This window comes from Malaya genurostris, chromosome 2, assembly GCF_030247185.1.
Source record: "Malaya genurostris strain Urasoe2022 chromosome 2, Malgen_1.1, whole genome shotgun sequence".
Taxonomy (NCBI): domain Eukaryota; kingdom Metazoa; phylum Arthropoda; class Insecta; order Diptera; family Culicidae; genus Malaya; species Malaya genurostris.
This window is the reverse complement of record NC_080571.1, coordinates 3,087,936-3,110,805: the sequence shown is the minus strand read 5'-3', so window position 1 is coordinate 3,110,805 and position 22,870 is coordinate 3,087,936. Positions and strand designations below refer to the sequence as shown.

General features: G+C 38.6%; 3 protein-coding genes across 4 annotated transcripts; 1 reads left to right on the top strand and 2 right to left on the bottom strand.

Moving 5' to 3' along the window:
- Positions 1-4,631: 4,631 nt before the first annotated feature.
- On the bottom strand, positions 4,632-9,404 carry LOC131427906 (SAFB-like transcription modulator). Of its 2 annotated transcripts, none has more exons than XM_058591483.1 (8): positions 9,162-9,404; positions 8,805-9,041; positions 8,584-8,746; positions 8,265-8,343; positions 8,170-8,201; positions 6,772-7,789; positions 5,683-5,814; positions 4,632-5,618 (listed from the first exon to the last, which is right to left on the bottom strand). In XM_058591483.1, the coding sequence occupies exons 1-8, from the start codon at positions 9,285-9,287 to the stop codon at positions 4,976-4,978; spliced, it is 2,430 nt and encodes an 809-aa protein (XP_058447466.1). In that variant the 5' UTR covers positions 9,288-9,404; the 3' UTR covers positions 4,632-4,975. The 2 variants fall into 2 exon arrangements, with proteins under 2 accessions (XP_058447466.1, XP_058447467.1); XM_058591484.1 differs by having other exon boundaries at positions 8,584-8,743.
- Positions 9,405-16,236: 6,832 nt separating this feature from the next.
- LOC131430666 (geranylgeranyl transferase type-2 subunit beta) lies at positions 16,237-17,841 on the top strand. Its single transcript, XM_058595812.1, has 4 exons — positions 16,237-16,384; positions 16,445-16,549; positions 16,612-16,971; positions 17,034-17,841. Exons 1-4 carry the CDS (start codon positions 16,382-16,384, stop codon positions 17,562-17,564), a joined length of 999 nt encoding a protein of 332 aa, XP_058451795.1. The 5' UTR covers positions 16,237-16,381; the 3' UTR covers positions 17,565-17,841.
- On the bottom strand, positions 17,588-18,893 carry LOC131430667 (transmembrane protein 256-like). The gene is made up of 3 exons (XM_058595813.1): positions 18,655-18,893; positions 17,905-18,201; positions 17,588-17,840 (listed from the first exon to the last, which is right to left on the bottom strand). The coding sequence occupies exons 1-3, from the start codon at positions 18,733-18,735 to the stop codon at positions 17,697-17,699; spliced, it is 522 nt and encodes a 173-aa protein (XP_058451796.1). The 5' UTR covers positions 18,736-18,893; the 3' UTR covers positions 17,588-17,696.
- Between the last annotated feature and the right edge of the window lie 3,977 nt (positions 18,894-22,870).

The window sequence follows — 22,870 nt, the reverse complement described above, 5'->3', positions numbered from 1 at the left end:
GCTTACGGCCGTATTGACTATTCGACGAACACATGCTTTCGAACGAATGCGAACAAGCCATTCTTGTTTTCACTCGAACGTGTACGTACGCGATTCCTATGCAAAAGAAGGATCGGTAGCGCAGGTAGTTTTTTAAGGAAGATTCCAAGCATCAAGGAAGTGACGAATGCTACATAAGAAATAAATATCGCACTCAGGACCAATTTCATTCATGTCGGTAAATGAAATTTTCAAATTAAACTTCATGCAAAGTTAAAAAAAAACATTTAAAACAGCAGTCCGATCAGTAGTATCTGCGAAAAATATGTTGCATTTTTCTTGCAATTTTGTCAAGTTTTCGATAGCCTACTTATTTATTACATTGGTAAAATCATGCATTTAATATAAAATAACCCATGGCGTATTTTCCATAAAGTACTTCATAGATTTAAAATTGATGCGTAAAAACTTTGAACCTCGCATATATTCAAAGGCACGCCAAAAAACAGCATTTTACTATACTGCTATGCTTTCTAAATGTTTTATGCAAAACACAAATTTATGATTTGATTACAAATCACCTTTAGATTCGAAAATAATTTTGTTAGAAATCGGTTAAACATTTTTCAATGTGTTCGAACGATTGATTCGCAACATTAAACTGACGAATCGAAACCACGGCATTTAGTCTATTCGTCCGTAAACGAGAATGCGACTTTTCGTTCGTACGAATGATGTTCGAATACACGTATCGTTTGAAGCTTCATTCTAGCGTTTCGCATATGGTTAATCACAAGAATTGGACTGATTTCATCAATGCTTAGCATTTTTTTTGAAGAAGTTTACTGATATTTGAATATTTTGTGGCAAACGAGTCGCGTTCGAGTGAAAACAAGAATGGCTTATTCGTATTCGTTCGAAAGTACCCGTTCGTCGTATAGCGGATACGGACGTAAACAAGAATGAGGGTGAATATATTGCGTATCAACATGAGAAAAGTTTTCTACGCGTTTCATGAGTGAAATTTTATCTGCTTATATATTTTTCATCGGGCTTTTCATCAATCCAAGCGTAAGTATTGGTAGTTAATAATATTACTTACCTTACCTTACCTAACAGCTATAGGCCTGGGGTGTCCATTGCTGTATCCAGAATACGTCTCCACATAACTCGCTCCATGGCTGCTCGTCGCCAGCCACTCAAGGCACGGATGCTGCTGAGATCACCCTCCACTTGATCGATCCACCTTGCTCGCTGCGCTCCTTTTCTTCTAGTACCAGTCGGATTAGATTCAAGAACCATTTTCACTGGGCTGTCGTCCGACATCCTTAAGACATGCCCAGCCTATCGTAGACGTCCGATTTTAGCTGTCCGTGCGATGGGTGGTTCTCCTAGCAGCTGTTGCAATTCGTGATTCATACGCCGTCTCCACGTTCCGTCTTCCATCTGCACTCCGCCATAGATGGTCCTCAGTACCTTTCTTTCGAAAACACTGAGGGCGCGTTGGTCCTCTGCCAACATAGTCCAGGTTTCGCGGTTATAGACAACAACCGGTCTAATGAGCGATTTGTAGATGGTCAATTTCGTGCGGTGGCGTACTATTCTCGATCGAAGGGTTTTTCTGAGTCCAAAGTACGCACGATTCCCTGCCAAAATACGTCTCTGTATTTCTCTGCTGGTGTCATTATCGGCGGTCACCAGTGAGCCCAAATACACGAACTCGTCAACCACCTCGATATCGTCACAATCTACCAATATTCGTGGTGGGAGGCGTAGTGTTTCTTCTCTTCCTCTCATGTATTTTGTTTTCGACGCATTTATGGCCAGTCCGATACGCCTAGCTTCAGCGTTCAGTCCGATGTAGGTTTCCGTCATCTTCTCAAGGTTACGTGTCACAATATCAATATCGTCAGCGAAGCCAAAAAGTTGTACGGACTTTCGGAAGATCGTGCCACTCGTGTCGATCCTCGCTCTTCGAATCACACCTTCCAAGGCTATATTGAACGAGATACAAGAGAGTCCATCACCTTGCCGTAGCCCTCTCCGAGATTCGAAGGGACTCGAGAGCGTCCCAGATACTCGGACGTAGCACATCACTCTATCCATCGTTGCTTTGACCAATCGCGTCAGTTTATCCGGGAAACCGTATTCGTGCATTATGTGCCATAGCTGCTCTCGATCGATTTTGTCGTATGCCGCTTTCAAGCGTGGGTACGTTGTATTCACGACACTTATGGAGTACTTGTCTTATCGCGAATATGTGATCCGTAGTGGCGCGGGCTCCAGTAAATCCCGCTTGGTACGGCCCTACGAATTCCTTAGCTATTGGTGATAGACGACGGCAAAGGATTTGGGAGAGTACCTTGTAGGCGACGTTGAGCAATGTGATTGTGCGGTAATTGCAACAATCTAGCTTATCGCCCTTTTTGTAGACGAGACATACCACTCCATCCATCCATTCCTGCGGTAGAATCGCCTCCTCCCAAATCATAGAAATCATCCAGTGCAGCGCTCTAGCCAGTGCCTCTCCTCCATGTTTGAGCAGCTCGCCTGGTATCTGGTCATTACCCGCGGCTTTGTTGTTCCTCAGTTAGCCGATTTCCTCCTAATATTAATAATATTAGAAACTGCAATAATTTGAACTGCTCTGCACTGATGAGTCAAAGACGAAACGTAAAAATAATAAAAGCGGTTATGTGCCCTAGCACAAAATTTGGCTAACCCCTAAAAAAATTGAAGAAAAATGTACCAAACACAAGCCTTCACATTATTCGAAAGAAATTATTTTACTCGTAAAAACAAAACAAAATGAATATTTTTTACAAACAAAAGCTTAAGCTGAGGGCTGAACCGATTTTCACAAACTCAGATTCAAATGAAAGGTCTTACGGTCCCATAGATCGCTATTGAATTTTATCCCGATCCGACTTCCGGTTGCAGAGTTACAGGGTGATATGCACCAAACAAATGAAAAAAAAAGTCACTCACTTTTCTCAGAGATGGCGTGATCGATTTTCACAAAATTAGATTCAAACGAAAGGTCTTATGGTTCCATAGATCACTATTGAATTTTATCTTTATCCAGCTTCCGGCTCCGGAATTACAAGGCAAAATGTGCAAATATATGAGAAAATGCGTGCTCAATTTTCTCGGAAATTTCTTAACCGATTTTTACAAACTAAGATGCATATGAAAGGTCTTCAAATTATTTGAATTTCCCCGAAAAATTAATCCTGACCCAACTACCGGTTCCAGTGCGATTAGAAAAAAAAATTAAATTTCATGAGTATTTTCTCACAAGCGATGGCGAAACGAGGTGCACATTTTTATAAAATCTACTGGTAAATGCATCTAGTTGACAGATCTTGTTAGTTGGTGGATATTTAAATTCACTTTGAGACCACTAGTGCCCGGTTTCCGCTTTCGAACGCACCGGTAATAGTGAAGAAAAGCTCCAAAAACGGAACTCACTTCGATTTTTCAGCAACGGTTTAACCGATTTTTACAAATCATGATTCAAATTAAAGTTCTCAGTGTCTTTAAAGATACTGGGCAATTTCATCCAGATCCGAAAGATTCCGGTTCCGAAATTATAGGCAATGAGTATCAAAACTTTCAAACTGTCATCCAAAATGATGCAAAATCAGCACGCATCGATACGTGCTGGTACGGAAGAAGAAGAAAGCGCACCCGCCTAGCACACAGCGTGCTTTGTTCATTATTGTATAGTGTGCAGGGTTGCCACATTTCAATCTATATCAACTTGACATAACTTTTTTCAAATTGAAAAGATGATGGTAGTATATACCAAAGAAAGTTTTGGATTTTATTCAACTTTGAAAAAAAATCTTGACAGAATCTTCTAGTGATGTTTTTGAATATATAAGTAATATGAGCAGTGGCGTACCGAGGAAATTTGGCGCCCGGGGCAAAATGAGATTTACCGCCCCTATCGTCGATTTAATGAGCAAAAAACAAGCTGAACTCCATTTCCGAAAAGATGCCTTGGGCGAGCTAAAAAAAGGTTTCAGGCCGCTCCCCTAAATACGCCACTGAATATGAGAAAATGGTTTTCATTTGTATCTTACATCCCGATTCTATAATTGTTCGAATCGAAATATTTCGATCGAATACGAAATATTGCTTTCTGTATCTCGATTGAGTTCGAGTTTTCAATACAAAAGCATCACTCGATCGAATTACAGAATGCAAATTGTTGCATTCGATTGAAATACAGAATAGAGGTGTAGGTTTTTTTAAAAATCGGTTCAGCCATCTCCGAGAAAGTTCTGTATTTCGATCGAATCGGAATATTTCGTTCGAATGTAAAGATTTGCATCCTGTACTTCGATCTAGTGATGTTTTTGTATGGAAAACTCGAACTCGATCGAGATGGAAAATTTCGTATTCGATCGAAATATTTCGAGTCGAACAAAATACAGAATCGGGACGAATATTTGGCACACACCCATACATATGCTGATCTAAAACTGATGCGAATGATAAACGTCCACTACAGCGATTAAGTGAAATGATATGTGAGTGAAGTGAAAGTGTAAGTTGAAGTGAGAACGATAATAAGGGCCACCGGGCTGGGAGAAAGTCTTACAACCCTTCAGAAATTGTTTTTCTTTCTAAGCGACAGTAAAAAATTGTTTTTTTCTCTGTTTTATTTGTCTATCATATTTCTTAAAATGATAATTACGATCGAAGGAAAATTTTACATCAACCAAATAACCACACATCAATGTCGTCGAGAAAAGTAAAGAATGTATGTCACAGCAATGAGATTTCCACACGTAATACAATATGAACGGTAGTTATTCTTTAATCTCATCGCATTCTCGACTGCACTTAGTATATGAATTACACTAGCTTGAACTGAGCCTAAGTTTATAATAGTGCATGAACTCTACCATTTCAGTTCCAACTAACCGGCTAACTGGTTATATTACGCCTTAGAACTTAATATTACACTGTTTTAGTGTAATTCTTATTAGTATCGACCATTATCAAATCGTCCAGATACGGGAGCACCGTATCTGTCCTGCGGGCGCCCACCACCGCCACCACCTATGAACTGACTCTGTCGGATGGGATCCATAAATGGACCTGCGTTCATTTGTGGTGCTTTCCTTTCATTGTAAGTTCGATCGTACCTATCCTGACCATTATCCATACGCCAGCCATCATTGTTAATACTTGGTCCCATGCTCATCTGTAGTGGTGCGGCATTGTTATGCCACGGTCCACTACTTCCACTACCACCAGAACGATCAGAATATCGGTTCTCAACAGGATCCATGTAGCGTGACTTCTGTACAGGTCCGTTACGATCACGATCGTCTCGAGGGCCACCACTACCACGGTAGTCACCAATGTTACCGGGATTGCCAGATCGCTGGTCGGAATAGCGAGAATCAATCGACGTTATTGGCCTATCCATATCTCGCTTATAGTCGTCGATTACTCCACCGTTACGCTTGAAATTGTCCGGTCGGCGATAATCGTCAACTGATCGTTGTTTGTAATCATCCCGCGATTTATACTCGTCCCGTTTGGATACGTAATCGTCACGTTTCGATGACGGATAATCGTCCAGGCGCTTTTTGTCTCCGGTCGAAGGATACGTTCCGCGACTGAAACAAAAACAAAATTCATTTCGAACCTCGATAAATTTGATCGGATAAGAAACTAAATTACCCAGAAACTGAAATCGAAGGCGGAGGAGGTGCTTCAAACCGCCTGTCTGATGTTGTTGTACGTTTCCGATCGTCATCAAAGTGTGCATGGTCCGTGGATGGTCGCTTTAGGTTCCGTTTCGCCTCCTCAATCCTATCGCAAGATTTGATTTACATTGGAGGAAATGTTAAAAATAAACAAACGTAAAAAAGATCAGTGCCTTCATAAGGAAATGTTGTAAGGGTGGTCTTCGAGATGGAATTTTCCAAAGCTCGAGCGCATTGTGTATGAGAACGACTGGTTGGAACCAATGGACTTTTTGCTTGACAGCTCTTAAAAAAATCATTAGGACCGTGGCAACGCCCGATTTGTTACGGTTTAAAATCACCTAACAGCATTTTTATTTCTACCTAACTCTGAACAGGCATTCCGAGAGCGATGAATTTATTAAAATGACAAAATATCTCCTGCTACGACTCAATAAAGTTGTATGACATCAATCCAAAAGTGTACGATGTTCAGCAGGACGTCTAGTTAGCGTGGTCGTGATGCCTTGAAGAAGGGAACAGCTAATCAGTTGTATTTGCAGGAAACACCTCATGTCCGTTCTGATGTATAACGAACTTACCAAACAAGGCAAGTGAGAAAACGCATTTCTACAACAGTCTTGATTCTAGTTGTCATTTCTGCGTTGTATTGCATTGGCCACTGATACAAAAACTGGATGATTTACTAAACAACGACTAGCAAAATCCAAACTTGAAATTCCTCTTTCGTACAGCCAATGCCTTTGGTGAATCCGTTGAATATTCTTTCTTCGATGTTGCGTTGTGCTTTTTGTTGATGACAGCTTCTACTGGAAATTGAAAGGTGCAGCCAGCAGGAGATATTTTGTCACACCAGATGTTTGGTCGTTTTTTTTACGAAAATCGGAATAATTTGAATAAAACGAAACACAAAAATCTACAAGCTTGCCGAAGTGCATACTGCAAACTCAATTGAAAGTTTTGCATGCCATACACACATAATTCGATACCGGATTGGAATGCCGTATAAAATATATAGAGAAAGAAAATGGATTAATCTTAAAGAGATAAATTTCAACCGTACTTCCTTTGCTGGCGCTTCAGTTCCAACCGCTCGAGCTCAATCTTCTCACGTTCCAACTTCTGGCGCTCGCGTTCGATGCGCAGCAGATCGGCCTTCTCCTTTTCAATGCGAGCCCGCTCAATGGCTAGCTTCTCTCGTTCACGTCGCAACATCGCTTCCTCTTCCCGCTGGCGAGCACGCATCTCCCGGCGACGACGTTCTTCCTCACGCAGTTGACGTTCTTTTTCCCGCAGCCGTTGGCGATCACGTTCTTCGCGTATTTTCTGCAACGACAAAACCTCACGCTCCCGATCGCGACTGCGTTGGCCATCCCGACGATCTCCATCTCGGTCATGGCGATCACGTGAAGATTGTTCAGCGTCTTTCTTCGCAATATCATCTTTATTTTTCTCGGTCTTGTCGTCATCTTTAATTCTATCCTCCCTAGGTTTCTCGTCTCTAAATTGACTTCTTCCGCGAACCTGGGATTTGCCGCGATATGGTGACCGCGAACGAACAGGCGATCTGCCACGATACTGGGACCGGCTTCTGTGGTATGACCGATGACGATCACTGCTCGATCTGCTGCCGTTGTCTTCTTTCTTTTCTTCTCTTTCCTTAACTTTGCCAGCATCGGCATTCTCATCCGATTTGGTGGTTGTTGCCGTCTTGGATTCACCACTACTTCCGGCGGGCTTCGCTGGTCCCAAATCAGACTTGGCTCGTTCAACTGAAATCATACGTCCGTGTAATTCGGTCCGGTGTAGATTGGTGATGCATTCTGTTGCGTCCTTGGCCGATGCCATCGTCACGTAACCATAGCAGCGAGTCCCTGGCGTACGGGTGTTCGTGACTACCTTTGCTCCGATTACTTTGCCGTATTTGGAGAAAATCAACTTCAGATCAGTAGCACGGGTCAGTGATGACAGTCCCGATACCCAGAGATTACGGGACACAGTTGAAGACTTTTCACTTGAAGTCGGCGACGATTTCGACTTGGAATCGGTAGATTTTGCAATTGATGACTTGCTGCCACTCTCTGCAAACACAAATTCCGGATTCGAACGAACGAAAAATATAGACAAACATTATACATTATTTTTTTAGATAGTGGCAAAATTGGTATGTTTGGGATTTTGTTCTTGTCACTGTCGCGCTACAATTCTGGTAACTAACGATGGAATATTTCTGCTCCGCTTCAACCGTTTCCAAAAATAATTGGAAATATATTACACTAACGTACTACCTTCACTAAAGCACTTGAAATAATACACTATGTCAGTTGACAATTAAACATCCACTGTCTGACACATTGTGGAAAAAATATCAAAATTGGCTAATATTAAAATAAAGCTAGAACTACTTAGAGAAGTAGTTTCAGCTTGTATACTAATCTAGACTGTTACGGTCAGAAATTACCTTGATCATCTTTCGGCGTCCCAGTTTTCTCACTAAAAAGTAGAAAAAATAATTAATAAGCTGTCAAATTATACGTGAAAGTATTAGTGCAGTACCTTGTGTTATCTCCCTTTTTATTACCGTCAGTAGAATTGGTTTCAGCTGTTTTAACAGATCCTTTTCCGGCATTGACACCTAGAATATAAATAAAGCAGGCATTTTCATATTGGGTAGCTTTTCGGCCGGACAGTGAATAAAATATTTTAAAAATTCAGTATGAACCAAACTTTTTTGGCATCAGAAAAGATAGTGTTCTAACTTTTCAAACAGTTGTGTAGTAGTCATCACATTTGTTCTACGTTACAATATCAAAAAATTGTTTATCCTTGCATATACTTAGCATGCTTTTGAACTGAAATAAAATGAAATTATCACCTTTCTTGTCGTTTTCAACATTGCTATCGTCATGAAGCAGCTTCTCATCTTCTTCGCCAATAGTCAAATTGAGTGAATCTTCGTTGTCCGCTTCTTTAGTGTCGTCTTTGCCATTCTTGTCCGCGTTTCCGTTGGTCGTTACAGACTGGGCTGTTCCATCCTTCTGAAACACATGCGCGATTACGTTTCTTTTCCTCGGAGAAACAAATTTTCGTTGTTACCTTTTTTTCTTCCGTGGCTGATTTTCCATCCGAAGCATTATCTGTATTGCAATCGTCCAACACTATTATAACGTCCGAATTTCCATCAGCATCTTCATTACCATTTGCATCACCAGCCGTGGCAGAACCATCCTCTTTGCCTCCAGCTCCGGGTTTACCTTTTTTGGCCGGAGTTTTTCCCGTAATTACAATCTCGAATTCATAAGTATCAGGATTCTGTTTCTCATCTTTAAGAACCTATTAAAATAAATATGTCAAGAATTACTAATAATTTTCCGGGGAAAGCGAGAAAAAATTTCCTAAACCGAAAAATTCAACATGGCGACAGATCAAGAAAAGCAAAATGTCTGCGCTCACCTGAGTCAAACGTTCAATTAGCACATTTTTTACTCCATTGCCATCTTTTCCACGTTTTTCTAGTTCCTGTTTAAGATCGACTACTCGCAGTTCATTAATCTTTCGTTTTTCCACCGTATCTGACATGATTTATTCACTGTCTGCAAAATCACAAAAGCAACGTTTTCCTTTATACTATTAAAAAGCCGAATTCACTAAGCTTCGCACTGGACTTCTCACATCCGTAAGGATCGACTGTTGGATGAAAAATGACAGTGACCAAATATCAGTGACAGAGTTACCAATTTCACAAATTTTTCTGCAAAATCACAGATTTTTTTACCTATTTTACCACACAGATTCTGTGTCACAGAACACAGATTTTATAAAAATTCAAAGTTTTTTATGAATATTTCATAAAAATGGCAGATTTTCAAAATGTTTTCCATATATTATTATAGAAAATATGCAACACAGCTTTTTCAAGTTAAAACACAGAATTTAAAATGGCAACTCTGATCAGTGATGCCACTTTTCCGCGTAGCAGAGTTGCCATTTTAAAATCTGTCTATCAACATGAAAAATGTGTGTACCATCTGTGTTGCATATTTTCGATCTTAATCTGTGAAAATCTGTGAAAAACATTTTGAAAATCTGCCATTTTTATGAAATATTCATAAAATTGTGTAGAAATCTGTGGATTTTGATAAAATCTGAGATCTGTGACCCAAAATCTGTGCACTCAGGCAAAAAATATATGGAATTTCATAATGATTTCGTATGGTTTTTAGCCACAAGAATATCGTATGAGAATCATAAGAACGCCTTATGAAGTCACGAAAAATGGAATTGCAATAAAAAGCCTTATGAAATTAATACGAAATTTTTAGGAACATTGTGTGAATTTTTTTATGACAAACATAACTTCTCTCATGTACTGTGGAATTTATAAGTTGTTCGTATGAAAATCATGTATATGTATATGTATATGTATATTAAAGAGGTGTATATTTCATATTAATCTTATGAAATGGTGATTTTGATGATTATTGATGCATCATAATATTTGCCTTATGATTTTTACTACTCAATTTGCCTGAGTGTGTGGCAAAATAGGCAAAAAATCTGTGGTTTACAGAAAATTCTGTGAATATGGCAGCTCTGCCCTGAAGTCCAATCAACCCAGTGGCAAGGATAAGGCGCTGCAGCAAGTGCTATCGTACACGCAGAGAAATTGAGCATGTTTAAAATAACAAAACAGTTAGAAGATTTTTAAATTTGATTTATATTAATGTCAAGCTGGAACCTGATTGTTACAAGCCAATTTCTCCCTTCAACAAAAATAATCATCTCTGTTTGATTTGAATAAAAATTTTAGTCTAACCAAACCAAAAATATATTTGTTCCGGCTGAGTTTATTGTTGAAATAAACAGACTATTTTTTACATGTCAACCAAAGTTGAGTTAATGTTATCGGCAATGTCCTCATTGACTCAATCCTGCTATACCTCTATATCAAGAAAAAACTTGGTTCAATTTATCTACGATATTATTTGTATAATGATACAACTAATTTTACTGTTTATATGAACCATGTTAGTTTTATTTCATATAAACCAGAACAATTTTTTCTCGCGCGTATAAACCACAGCATTTTTGCCTCCCGCGGAAAAAGTTTGTACGCGTTTTATGAGTAAAATTTTATCTGCTTCTTTCCTTTCCTAGGGTGGTTTCAACAATTCAAGTGTATGTATTGATAATTAAGTATATTTTAGAAATTTGCATAACATTATATAACACATTTTCTTTACAGAAAATATTTGATACAGGTTCTTTATTTTGACCGGACTGATGGAGCACCGAATCGTTTGGATGCTATAAAAATAAAAAAAAACAGGGCTTGACTGCAGTATGTAAATAACTCGATCGTGTAGCAACCAGTGGTAACCTTCTCACGAATGAACGTGAGGTGATCGACAGGTGGAAGCAGTACTATGACGAGAATCTGAATGGCGAAGCACAAGATACAGAGAACGGTACAGGAATCAATCTGGGTGCACGCTCAGCCGACGACAGATTTCCAGCCCCTGATCTGTCGGAGATAATTGAGGAGATCGGCAAGCTGAGGAACAACAAAGCCGCGGGCAATGACCAGTTGCCAGGCGAGCTGCTCAAACATGGAGGAGAGGCACTGGCTTGGGCGCTGCACTGGATGATTTCTAGGATTTGGGAGGAGGAGATTCTACCGCAGGAATAGATGGATGGAGTGGTATGTCTCGTCTACAAAAAGGGCGATAAGCTTAGATTGTTGCAATTACCGCGCAATCACATTGCTGAACGCTGCCTACAAGGTACTCTTCCAAATCCTTTGCCGTATCACCAATAGCTAAGGAATTCGTAGGGCCGTACCAAGCGGGATTTACTGGAGCTCACGCCACTACGGATCACATATTCGCGATAAGACAAGTACTCCAGAAGTGTCGTGAATACAACGTACCCAAGCATCACCTATTCATTGATTTCAAAGCGGCATACGACACAATGGATCGAGAACAGCTATGGCAGATATTGCACGAAAACGGTTTCCCGGATAAACTGACGCGATTGGTCAAAGCAACGATGGATAGAGTGATGTGCTACGTCCGAGTATCTGGGACGCTCTCGAGTCCCTTCGAATCTCGGAGAGTGCTACGTCAAGGTGATGGACTTTCTTGTATCTTGTTCAATATTGCCCTGGAAGGTGTGATTCGAAGAGCGAGGATGGTGCCACGAGTGGTACGATCTTTCGAAAGTCCGTACAACTTTTTGGCTTCGCTGACGATATTGATATTGTGACACGTAACCTTGAGAAGATGACGGAAACCTACATCGAACTGAAAGCTGAAGCTAGGCGTATCGGACTGGCCATAAATGCGTCGAAAACAAAATACATGAGAGGAAGAGGCTCTAGAGAAGAAACACTACGCCTTCCACCACGAATATTGATAGACGGTGACGATATCGAGGTGGTTGACGAGTTCGTGTATTTGGGCTCACTGGTGACCTTCGAGAATGACACCAGCAGAGAAATTCATAGACGTATTTTGGCAGGGAATCGTGCGTACTTTGGACTCAGAAAAACCCTCCGATCGAGAAAAGTACGCCACCGCACGAAATTGACCACAAAACGCTCATTAGACCGGTTGTTCTCTATGGCCACGAGACTATGTTGGCAGAGGACCAACGCGCCCTCAGTGTTTTCGAAAGAAAGGTACTGAGGACCATCTATGGCGGAGTGCAGATGGAAGACGGAACGTTGAGACGGCGTATGAATCACGTTTACGTTTCCTTGCATTCTAGCTCTATATGACAGGTTGCAATTTTATACACACTTCCCTATATTGTATTTGGCCAAATTATCTCCGTTGGCCAATTTGTTAGCAGAGAGAAAGATCAGTTTTTGTTCCTATCGTGAAAGACCAAGATTTAATTACTCTAATAAAAATAAATTTAAAAACTGGTCCCATGGATTTTTCGGAACTTTGAGCGATAAATTTGTTTCGTATGACTGTTTTGTTTGATTAGATATGAATTAGATCGGTGTTTTTACTTGAAGATATCGCAAAGATGCAAGCTCAATTCTGTGTCTTTTTAAACACGCCCAGAAACTAATTCAGGGCAAGCATTGATAATAAGTCGATTAATATTTTTTTATAGAAAAGTATCTGATATTCGAATGCCTTTTTATCTTGCGAAATTCGGTATGATATCAGTAGATCTAATAAATTATGCACCTATGTCAGACTTCTTTGAAAAATATAAGTGTGGCTTCGGAGCCCGGTTCAAACAAACCGTACGATCCCCAAATGAATGGGTTTTCCGTAAAAATGTTAGGTCTGCTCCGTAGCGAAACAACCTTTGTTTTAAAAACATTTAGAATTAAATTCCTTTTTCAACTGCTATGAAAAGCTTAAGGTAAATAAATTTTACTACGGTAACACTGTATTAAACAACACAAACCACTGATAGCTGTCAAAAGATTAACTTGATTCATCGGCAGTTTATCGGTAGTTTATTAGGTTTTGCACGAACATGACATAACCTCACAAAAATAAACAGAATGAATTTGTTTTGACAGTCGACGTGTACTTGTTTACAGTTTAAAAGTTCATCAGAAGTTCATCGTTCGAATGCAAAAATTGCAAGTCGTCTCACACTCAACAGATTCATACATAAATCGCTCCTTGATGCTGGAAACACATACAGGGCAATCTTTTTAGTTATTTTCACTGTGGAATACGTTTTTAACAGGCACTTTTTCGTCATTTTTTCAATTTTTAACTTTCAGTCGCAAAACAAAACAAGTACACGGCAACTGTCAAAGATGAACTTGATTCATCGGCAGTTCATTTGTGTCGTCATCGTGCAAAACCTAATTCGAGTGGCCATCGTGCCAAATCTAATTAGGTTTTTTACCGTCACTGCTAACCTCAATCGGATGAACACATTTTGACAATTCAGCGGTACTGTTTGTAAACAGACTTTTTTGTTTGTCTGTCGACAAAGATGAGACCTCGATGTTATTTAAGCTTGTTTGTAAACAGTACCGCTGTCAAGGATGATTTTTTGTTCATTTGTGGCGTCACGATAAAAAGTCTAATTAGTTTTTTTTTACCGTGACATCACAAATGAATTCGCATTCATCCCTGACAGTTCAGCGGTACTTGTTAGCTTTTTCAAACAAAAATCGAAGAACACATTTCAAACAATCATCTTTACACTTTGCAACTAGTCACTTTTATTTAATAAATCTCAAAAACAAACCGTATCCAATCGTGAACAAATGGCTGCATTTCGGCTGTTTTCAAAATTGTCTAGGCGACATTGCGTCATTATCTCGCCATACGTGTCTTGTTTATTTCTCTCTTCTATCTTTTTTCTTTTATTTTTTTATTCGACTTCATTTGATATTCGTCAATCTCGCACATACATACAACAACGAATTTTGAGACGAGGTAAATAATATTGTCAGACCGTCAGAAGGCTGGCTGCATTCCGGCTGCTGTCAAAATTGTCCAGGCGAAATTGCGTCATAATCTCGCCGTACGTGTATTGTTTATTTCCCTCTTCTTTTTTTCTATTTTTTATTCGATATTCGTCAATCCCGCATATACGCACAAAAAACGAATCTTGAGACGAGGTAAATGAGATTGAAATATGGGTATGTTTGGTAGTAAGAAAGCAATGTTATTGGCAATAACATTTTCCATGATTAGTACATATGAAGGGCAATAACTTATTGCCTTTCATATGTATCTTTTAATGAAAAAATACAACCAAGACGCTGAAAATCGAAAGTCGATTCAAAACGGTTCTGCCAATCTTGTATGGCAAGAATCCGACAGAGAAGAACCGCTAAAAACCGTTAGGCTAAATTCTTTGCCGGAAACGGTTGTTGCATTGTTGCCAGACTTTTGCCGGAATTCTGGCAGAAATGGCTGGCAGACATAGCCAGCCGTTTGGGGGGAAATCTGCCCGCCGCGTACAAGTGGGTGTTATTGGCAAGAACATTTTCCATAATTAGTATATATCAGCTGTTTTTCAAAGAACGGCGAATCTAACATTGACAGCAAATGGAGAAAATCATCGATGAATGTTTCGACTTCGGTTTCAAATCGTGTTTAGAAATTATCGTATATTCTCTGATCAATTTATGATTAGTCGATGAATTGTTAGTTTATTTTCAAAAGGCACGCAAATGTTACCACTTTCCTTCTATATCCATTGAATAAATCAACATAAAAAGAGTTTCGCCCTTTTTCGATTTGTTTACTTTTATACTTCCTGTGTGAATTATAAAGATACGCCCTTGCGCATTTTTCACGAAATTGACTGGTTTTCGCTACTAAGACAAATCTGTGAGTAATTTTTTTGTCTCTTTTACTATTTCCAGTAATAAAAGGTTCGGTAACTATCTAAAATAAAGAAAATAAATAGTTTCGCCCTTCCTTACCAGCAATTGAAGTATCGCCCTGTTTGTTGGCATGGAACACGGAGGGCGAAACTTGCGTAAACAAATGGAATGACAGTTTCGCCTTTTATAGTTCTTGGTATTACCAAGATTGAGATTTTTGTAGAATACGAATTTTTAGACAAAATTGTAGGATTTTGAAGCATTTATTGGTAGGAGAGAGAACCTCGATTTGTTTACTTTTGTAAGATACGTCCTTCTTTGAAAAACAGCTGATATGAAGGGCAATAACTTATTGTCTTTAATATCTCGGTTGATTTTCCAGAAGGCCGTAACAGCAAGTGACAGTTTCTCTTTGTTCACTCTCTCTTTCGATTATTGTGATGTGATCAAAAAAGGTTTTCTTGGATTTCACAGTTCTGTTTGGAAGTCGAACGTTTCGAGCATCATTCTATGCAAAGAGTTAAGTGATAAACGTGTAAACCGCTTGGTAATTAATAGAAGAGAAAGTAAACAAAGAGAAACTGTCACTTGCTGTTACGGCCTTCTGGAAAATCAACCGAGATATGTACTTTTTATTGAAAAAACAAGACCAAGACGCTAAAAATGTAGAACCGATGCAAAACGGTTGTGCCAATCTTGTATGGCAAGAACCTGACAGAAACAGAACCGATAATAAATGCTAGGCGAAATTCTCTGCCAGAAACGGTTGTTGCATTGTTGACAGACACAGACATAGTCAGCCGTCTGGGGGGAAATCTGCCCACCGCGTACAAGTGGGAAACACCCGCATAGCGTTTTGGCTACCTGGGCAGCCATGGCCACCAGACGGCTACCAAAATTGATTCAGTGACGGTTGTCAAATGCAATTTGACAAAACAAAGTAGCCTATATCTAAGTTAGCCGAGCCTTTTCATCTTCTCACCTTCACTGAAAATGTCAAAGATTTCGATGTGGAAAAATCCTGGTGGATACGGTTGTATCGTTTGAGTTGTATATCTGGCAGCGGCGAGGCAGTCGGTCACCAGAATGTCTGCCAGCCATATTTTTCTCGCTGGCAGCGTTTAGTCAGCCATCTGGCAGCCATGCGTATGCGGGCAGTGCAGAACTGTCAAGATGTTCATCCAATTGAAGTTAGCAGTGACTAATGTGCAATAAGCGTGTAAATAATAGCGAGATAATGAATTTGTCATCCACGTTTGTTTTGACGGTCATTTCAATCAAAATACTCAGGGAAGACAACTGGATTCGTGTGAAAAATACAAGAATTTAGAAAATCGCTACTAGCAATATGGTGATTATTCGGAACTAACGAAATAAAACAGAACTGACTAATAATTTCGTACTTTTCTAGACATTTGTTTTCAATGATGTGTCGATCAGCAGCGATATCAAGGAATTACTTTTCAACAAACATGTAGAGTACATCGCCAATCATGGCAACGACAAGAATGACTACGTAAGTACACAATAATTATTTTACTTCAATATTGTTCGTTCATAAATACTGTTGTTTTACAGGAATATTGCATCACGGAATTTCTGCGAATGTCTGGAATCTACTGGGGTGTGACAGGATTGGACTTGATGTACAAACTAGACAGGCTTGACAAACACGAAATTATCGAGTTCATAAAGCGTTGTCAATGTCCTGTGAGTGGAGGAATATCAGCCTGTGAAGGACATGATCCCCATATTTTGTACACCTTAAGTGCCATTCAAATATTGTGCATTTACGATTGTTTGAATGAAATTGATACGGAAGCGGTGGCCCATTATGTTAGCTCATTGCAACAACTTGACGGTAGTTTCTTTGGGGATAAATGGGGTGAGGTCGATACAAGGTTCTCATTTTGTGCTGTTGCTATACTCAGTCTAATCGTGAGTTACTAGCTGCCAACATTAAAAAGTTATCTTTCTTCAATAACGTACTCTTTTTTTAGGATAAAATTAATGTGATTGACCTGGAGAAGGCTGTTAACTTTGTCATGTCGTGTTGTAATTCCGATGGTGGATTCGGATCGAAACCTAACGCAGAAAGTCATGCTGGGCTGATCTACTGCTGTGTTGGATTTCTGTCGTTAACCGACCAACTGCACCGACTGGACTGCGAGAAGCTTGCCTGGTGGTTATGTGAAAGACAGTTACCTAGTGGTGGTCTCAACGGCCGACCTGAAAAGTTACCAGATGTCTGCTATTCATGGTGGGTGTTAGCGTCGTTGACAATAATGGGCCGACTACATTGGATCAGTTCAGAAAAATTGCAAAAGTTTATTCTATCTTGTCAAGATTCTGAAACTGGTGGTTTCTCGGATCGTACCGGTAATATGCCAGACATTTTTCACACGTTGTTCGGTCTGGGAGCTCTTTCACTACTCGGTGATGAAAGGTTGCGAAAAGTTAATCCTACTCTATGTATGCCACAGTACGTAATTGATCGATGCAAGTTGAACCCTAAAGTAATAGTTCTCTGAGCTGCTAGAGATTTAAATACAGATTAAACATAGACACATTTATTTGACCGTTTTATAGTTTTCAAAACATACCATCCTTTCGGATCCAAATTTTAATAACATTTAATCTCAGCACAACTGATTGTAATATCTTTAGAGAATAAACGAGAGCCAGCCGAAAATCAGTAAAAATCCTCCTGCCGGTGTTAGCTTCGCTACGCGACGATCGTTGGTGAATGAAATATAATAGCAGGTGCCACAAAACAATGCCATTCCCGACGATAACAGTATGGTTGTCTGAAATCGATAAACGTTTTTTTAAATACACAATGTTTAGGTGTTGTTTCAATCTAACGCGTACCAAAACTGGTTTTCTTGCCAATGGAGCTGCGAGGAGTGCTAATGAATGAATAAAGTGATACCGGTTGGTCATTTCAAAAATAATTTTAGGATCACGTTCCTTTTCGTCAATATGAGCGAAACGATGGTGAGCACCATAAGCCCCGAGCATTACTGCAACGGCACCGCTGATTCCGGCTAGTTTCAGTATGTGTCGATTTGACCCAAGAATTTTCCATACCGGTGGTAGAGGTTCCGAAGTTGCTATCTTAGTGCTTTGGCTTATCGCTTGCTGAGCGATGGCCGTGGTTTTTGATTTCTGCAAATCAATTTAACAAAATAATGGTTAATATGTGTTGACTTGTTTAGTTGATGCTACCTAACGAATGTTTCAGTTAGTTTTCATTATGAAGTAGTAGATATCAGAAAAAATTTTTAGTCGAGTCGAATAGAGAAATAAGTACTTGAATACACTGTTTCAGATTGATAATGCATCGGTTTTTGTAGAAACAAGTTTCTATCTACTATCGAAATAGATTATATCTTATGAAGCTATTCTTAAAATAAATAAAAAAATAAACACCTTTTATCATATTCAAAGGCTATGCAGTCATTGCAAACCGACTTTTCAACCTGGGCCCTATACGGCTGATTATCGTATACCACTTGACTCAGTTTGCCGATATCAGAAAATATCTGTGTTTGTGGTGGTGAATTTTATAAGAATCCGATTTCCAGTTCCAGAAAAATACCAATTCAACTCATAACTTACATTTGAAGATAAAAATGACCAGACATTCGAAGCAATTGGATTGTTGAATAGAACGTAATTCATTGCGTCGTTCACTCCCATTCCGGGTTTTTCTTTTGATGATTGTCACTTGAATCGATAAAACTAATCAAATGATATAATCCGGCGATTCTTATTTGTTCAAAATTTTGTTTTTAATGCAAATCGTTCAGAAACTGAGAAACACCTTCGACCGAACACTAGAAGTAATAAAACCAATAAAATGCATGAAAGTGTCAGCTCATAAACAGTGATGCCGGATAATTTTATTGAAAATCTGTTTTTGTTGCAAAAGCAGACCGGTGATAAAGATAATGTACGATTCAAACGGACCACCTTCTTCCGTCACCGTAACAAGAACGTCAGCGTCCATCAAAATTAGTAGAATGCTTTCTTTACCGGAACGTTCACACGTTCCGTGACGATGACGTTATGTGCGAATGTCTACTAAGGCTTCACTTAGAAAAATATTATGGTAACAGTTACTATACAGAGGGCCAACATGACCATGCAAGTATAGTGGTTTTCAACCGACTATTGAATCAGATGATTACAACAATAGTCAAGTTCATGTTTTCTATAAATGGTATCGGCTCTAGAATAGTAATATTGAACAGTATAACAGTGTAGTCTAACCATGACCGAATCTTTTTTTACATTGTAGTTTTTGCTATAACCAGAGTCATGGTATTTTTGACATTTCACTTCTATAGTTATTTCGAAACTAAAAGCAGTGGTTGATTCAACAATGCTGAAGATCAGCAAAACATGAGCTAATGTTGAAAAGTTTTATGAATTTAAATTCTAGAACAAGAACAACAAAATAGTTTTATTAAATTCTATTTTATTTTCGCATCAAATCAAAAGATGATATTGATTAGCAACGTATACACGGAGAAGCATTGCTTGGTAGCAGCAGTTGATCCAAAGCTCTGTCTGTTGTTTCTAAAGCGACCGATAATGAATAATAAACCGTATTAGGTTTTTTACCGTCACTGCTAACCTCAATCGGATGAACACTTTTTGACAGTCCAGCAGTAGGGTAACAGAGGTATTTTGGCCACTTCATATATTTTGGCCCACCTAATAAACTTTATCGATTTCATCGGATTTTATCGATGTTAAGTAACTCATTTTGCATCAATTTGAAGCTAATCACATTAAATTGCCTATTGCGGAAGAGGTTTTTAAAGATATTACAATATTTGTTGGATATTTTTATAAAGTGGGCCAAAATAAAATCAATCCTAAAGTGGGCCAAAATACCTCTGTTATCCTACTGTTTGTAAACAGAAATTTATTTTGTTTGTTTATTGACAAATTGGATCAGACCATTTACGGTCCGTATCGCCTAAATAAAGTTTTAAAACATTTGTTCACGATTGAATACGGTTCGTTTTTGATATTTATTAAATAAAAGTGACTAGTTGCAAAGTGTAAAGATGATTGTTTTAGATGTGCTCTTCGATTTTTGTTTAAGCTTGTTTGTAAACAGTACCGCTGAACTGTCAAGGATGAATACTTGTTCATTTGTGTCGTCACGATAAAAAACCTAATACGAGACGTTGAGTTCACTGGAAAACATAACCGTTGCCAGCAAAATTGTTGAAAATTGAATTTCAACTACGGAAACTAGTAAGGCTACAAACTGTACTTACCTGCAAAACCTACCAAATTACACAAAGTCACAATATAGAATATTTTTTTCAAATCAATCACTAATGTGTTACCCACGTACGGAATTTTCTGCTAAATTGTAACTTTATGTGGCAATAACATAATACACCCGTTCATTGACAATGTGTATAGTCAGCACAAATGAAATACATAGTCGGTTGAAAAACACTATACGATAATGTGCTTACTACATAAATTCTGTTGATATGGACTACATGAATAGTGTTTTCAAACTTCATAATCGTCTTTTAAACCATGTACCCATTTATGGTAAAATTATTATATTGTGAACATATTTACATGGTTGCAACAACTATTTCGCTTCTCATATATATCAAGGCTCTAGAACAATTTCACCTTACTAGAAATTGTGATTTTAAGTTATATTTGAGATGACTACCCTTGTCAGGATGACCATGCCAGAAAAGTCATAAACACAAATAGTTTAGCCGACGACACGACCTGCCACTCGTCTATTAAAACTGTATCGCAAATCTGACTACCCCTCAGTAACTCGAAATGTCAAAACAAAATATCTTGAAATTTTTTTAAAACTGGCAACTCGATTTGATAAATTATTGATTTCAAATAACAGAAACCTTGGATACTGTTGTTCAAAGGTATGTTTGTGTAGATAAACAAAAACTAACTCCGAGTCGATATACCAGTCGCGCATTTTACCACTGTACCTAAGAACAAGAATCGGCCCTTAAAAGTTAATTGAAGCGCTATGTTTTTGCGATTCCGATAAGTTATATCATTTTATTTGCACCACCAGTAATTGTATTCACCGAAAATTTGATAGCATAGCAGTTACCAATCAACTACATCAGCATCTCACACCATCTCTATTAGAAAAATTCAATAATGAATTGAAACTATTGCAGTTTTCATAAAATATTCGAATTATGCGACTAAGAATTTCTTCTAAGTAGATCGTATCATCAGCATTACTATTTTTTAACGCCATTGAGACAGACATTTGTTTTATGACTTTTGCTAACCATAGAATAGTTTTAGTATGACATCTGGATAATTCTTGGAAAATTCTCTTGAGAAGACTTCAAACGCATCTCCAATAATGATCTTCATTCAATCAAGCTTTTTAGCATGATTTAGCAGAGAAATAACATAAATAAATGCATTTTTTGTTACTGATTCAATGTATAAAGGATCTTTGAAAATAGCTTAAATTTAATAATGATGTTTCAAATCGACATCACAGAACGCAGCAATTTCATTATCGTTCTTTTCCCATTGATTTAAACTTGTGTGAGGGTTCTTATAGTGTTACGAAATAATGTTTTTGGTCTTAATTGAATACACAATAGACAAAATTAACATCCTGCTCCACGTTTTTTCGAGTTCTAGAGACAGTAATTTTACTTGATTATTAGCAAATACACATGATTGTAAATTCAGTTTCCTCTTGTGTTGCAACCGATTTTGAAATACATGACTGCACACAAGAGAATATATCGCTTTATTTCGAATTTGATCCTTTTTCGCTTGCATTTTCGTGGCTACTGACAATGGATCGGGATACTTTTCCTATTTGTTTGTGTGGGGCTCGTTCTTTCTTTAAAAAATACAGTTTAACCTTTGAGTTGCTACTACTATTTTTAATTAACAAATTTTGCTTATATACTACAAGTTAGAACAGACTTACGTCTAATGTTAATTCTTAATTTATTCCACGCTTGCGCATAAGCCTGAATTTCGTGTTTCTTACCTCCCTAGGCTTGTGCGCATGCGTGGTTATGCTATAAGGAAGAGAGAGAACACAGGCATTCAACGACCCCTTATTTCCTTCTTTTCCTTACATTGCCCAGCTTGCGATCCCAACTATGACAAGTTAAATCCAGCTGTTTCTCCTCCCTTCAAGGAGGTCATTCACTTGTCTCGAGGCATGTGTTTTATGCTATTCCTTCCTTCTTCGAGGAGGTCATAGCCCTGCTCGAGATAAGTGCTTACATTATTTTATTTTAGCCCTTTAAACGACGACATCGGTCGTTGCTCTTATTTCTAACGGATTTTATGATTCGATGTCGTAACCCGGGAGCTCGACGATGCGGGAGATTTCATTTCTCGCTAGCTTAAATTTAGAATCCTTGTATGGGATTTAAATCTAGGCACGCTGGTGAAACTGTCAGCCACATTTCCAACCCCCGTAAATCCACCACATCGATTTACAAAATACCGTGGCTGATATTAATCGTTTCTCGTTAATGTAGGATATAATGGTGCAGTTCTTCTTTCCTCTATTTGAACGCTTTCACATTCGCCTGAGTTATTTATTTCGTTCCTATCTGCCTCTTGTTGAGACCTTCGCAACGAGTTTCTATGAGACAAGAAAGTAGTCAGTGAATCCCAAAATGAAGCAATTAACTGCCACCCTAATCCATAAATATCGTACAATATACGCCCATGCATTATTGTGTCTACCACAAACTTCAATATTCTCCCTATCATGTAAATTCCTAAGAATGTAGAAGTTAAATTTCCCAGCCATGTCGTCCAA

Bases quoted from the DNA above. Each gene is read 5' to 3' on its own strand.
- LOC131427906 (XM_058591483.1), bottom strand. From the start codon at position 9,287: ATGTCAGATACGGTGGAAAAACGAAAGATTAATGAACTGCGAGTAGTC. The intron at 9,042-9,161 runs GTGAGCGCAGAC...TTATTTTAATAG, and splicing joins TAATTGAACGTTTGACTCAG to GTTCTTAAAGATGAGAAACA. The intron at 8,747-8,804 runs GTAACAACGAAA...CATGTGTTTCAG, and splicing joins CAGCCACGGAAGAAAAAAAG to AAGGATGGAACAGCCCAGTC.
- LOC131430666 (XM_058595812.1), top strand. The intron at 16,550-16,611 runs GTAAGTACACAA...GTTGTTTTACAG, and splicing joins GCAACGACAAGAATGACTAC to GAATATTGCATCACGGAATT. The intron at 16,972-17,033 runs GTGAGTTACTAG...CTCTTTTTTTAG, and splicing joins TTGCTATACTCAGTCTAATC to GATAAAATTAATGTGATTGA.
- LOC131430667 (XM_058595813.1), bottom strand. From the start codon at position 18,735: ATGGGAGTGAACGACGCAATGAATTACGTTCTATTCAACAATCCAATT. The intron at 18,202-18,654 runs GTAAGTTATGAG...ATTGATTTGCAG, and splicing joins GGTCATTTTTATCTTCAAAT to AAATCAAAAACCACGGCCAT. The intron at 17,841-17,904 runs GTACGCGTTAGA...TATCGATTTCAG, and splicing joins TGGCAAGAAAACCAGTTTTG to ACAACCATACTGTTATCGTC.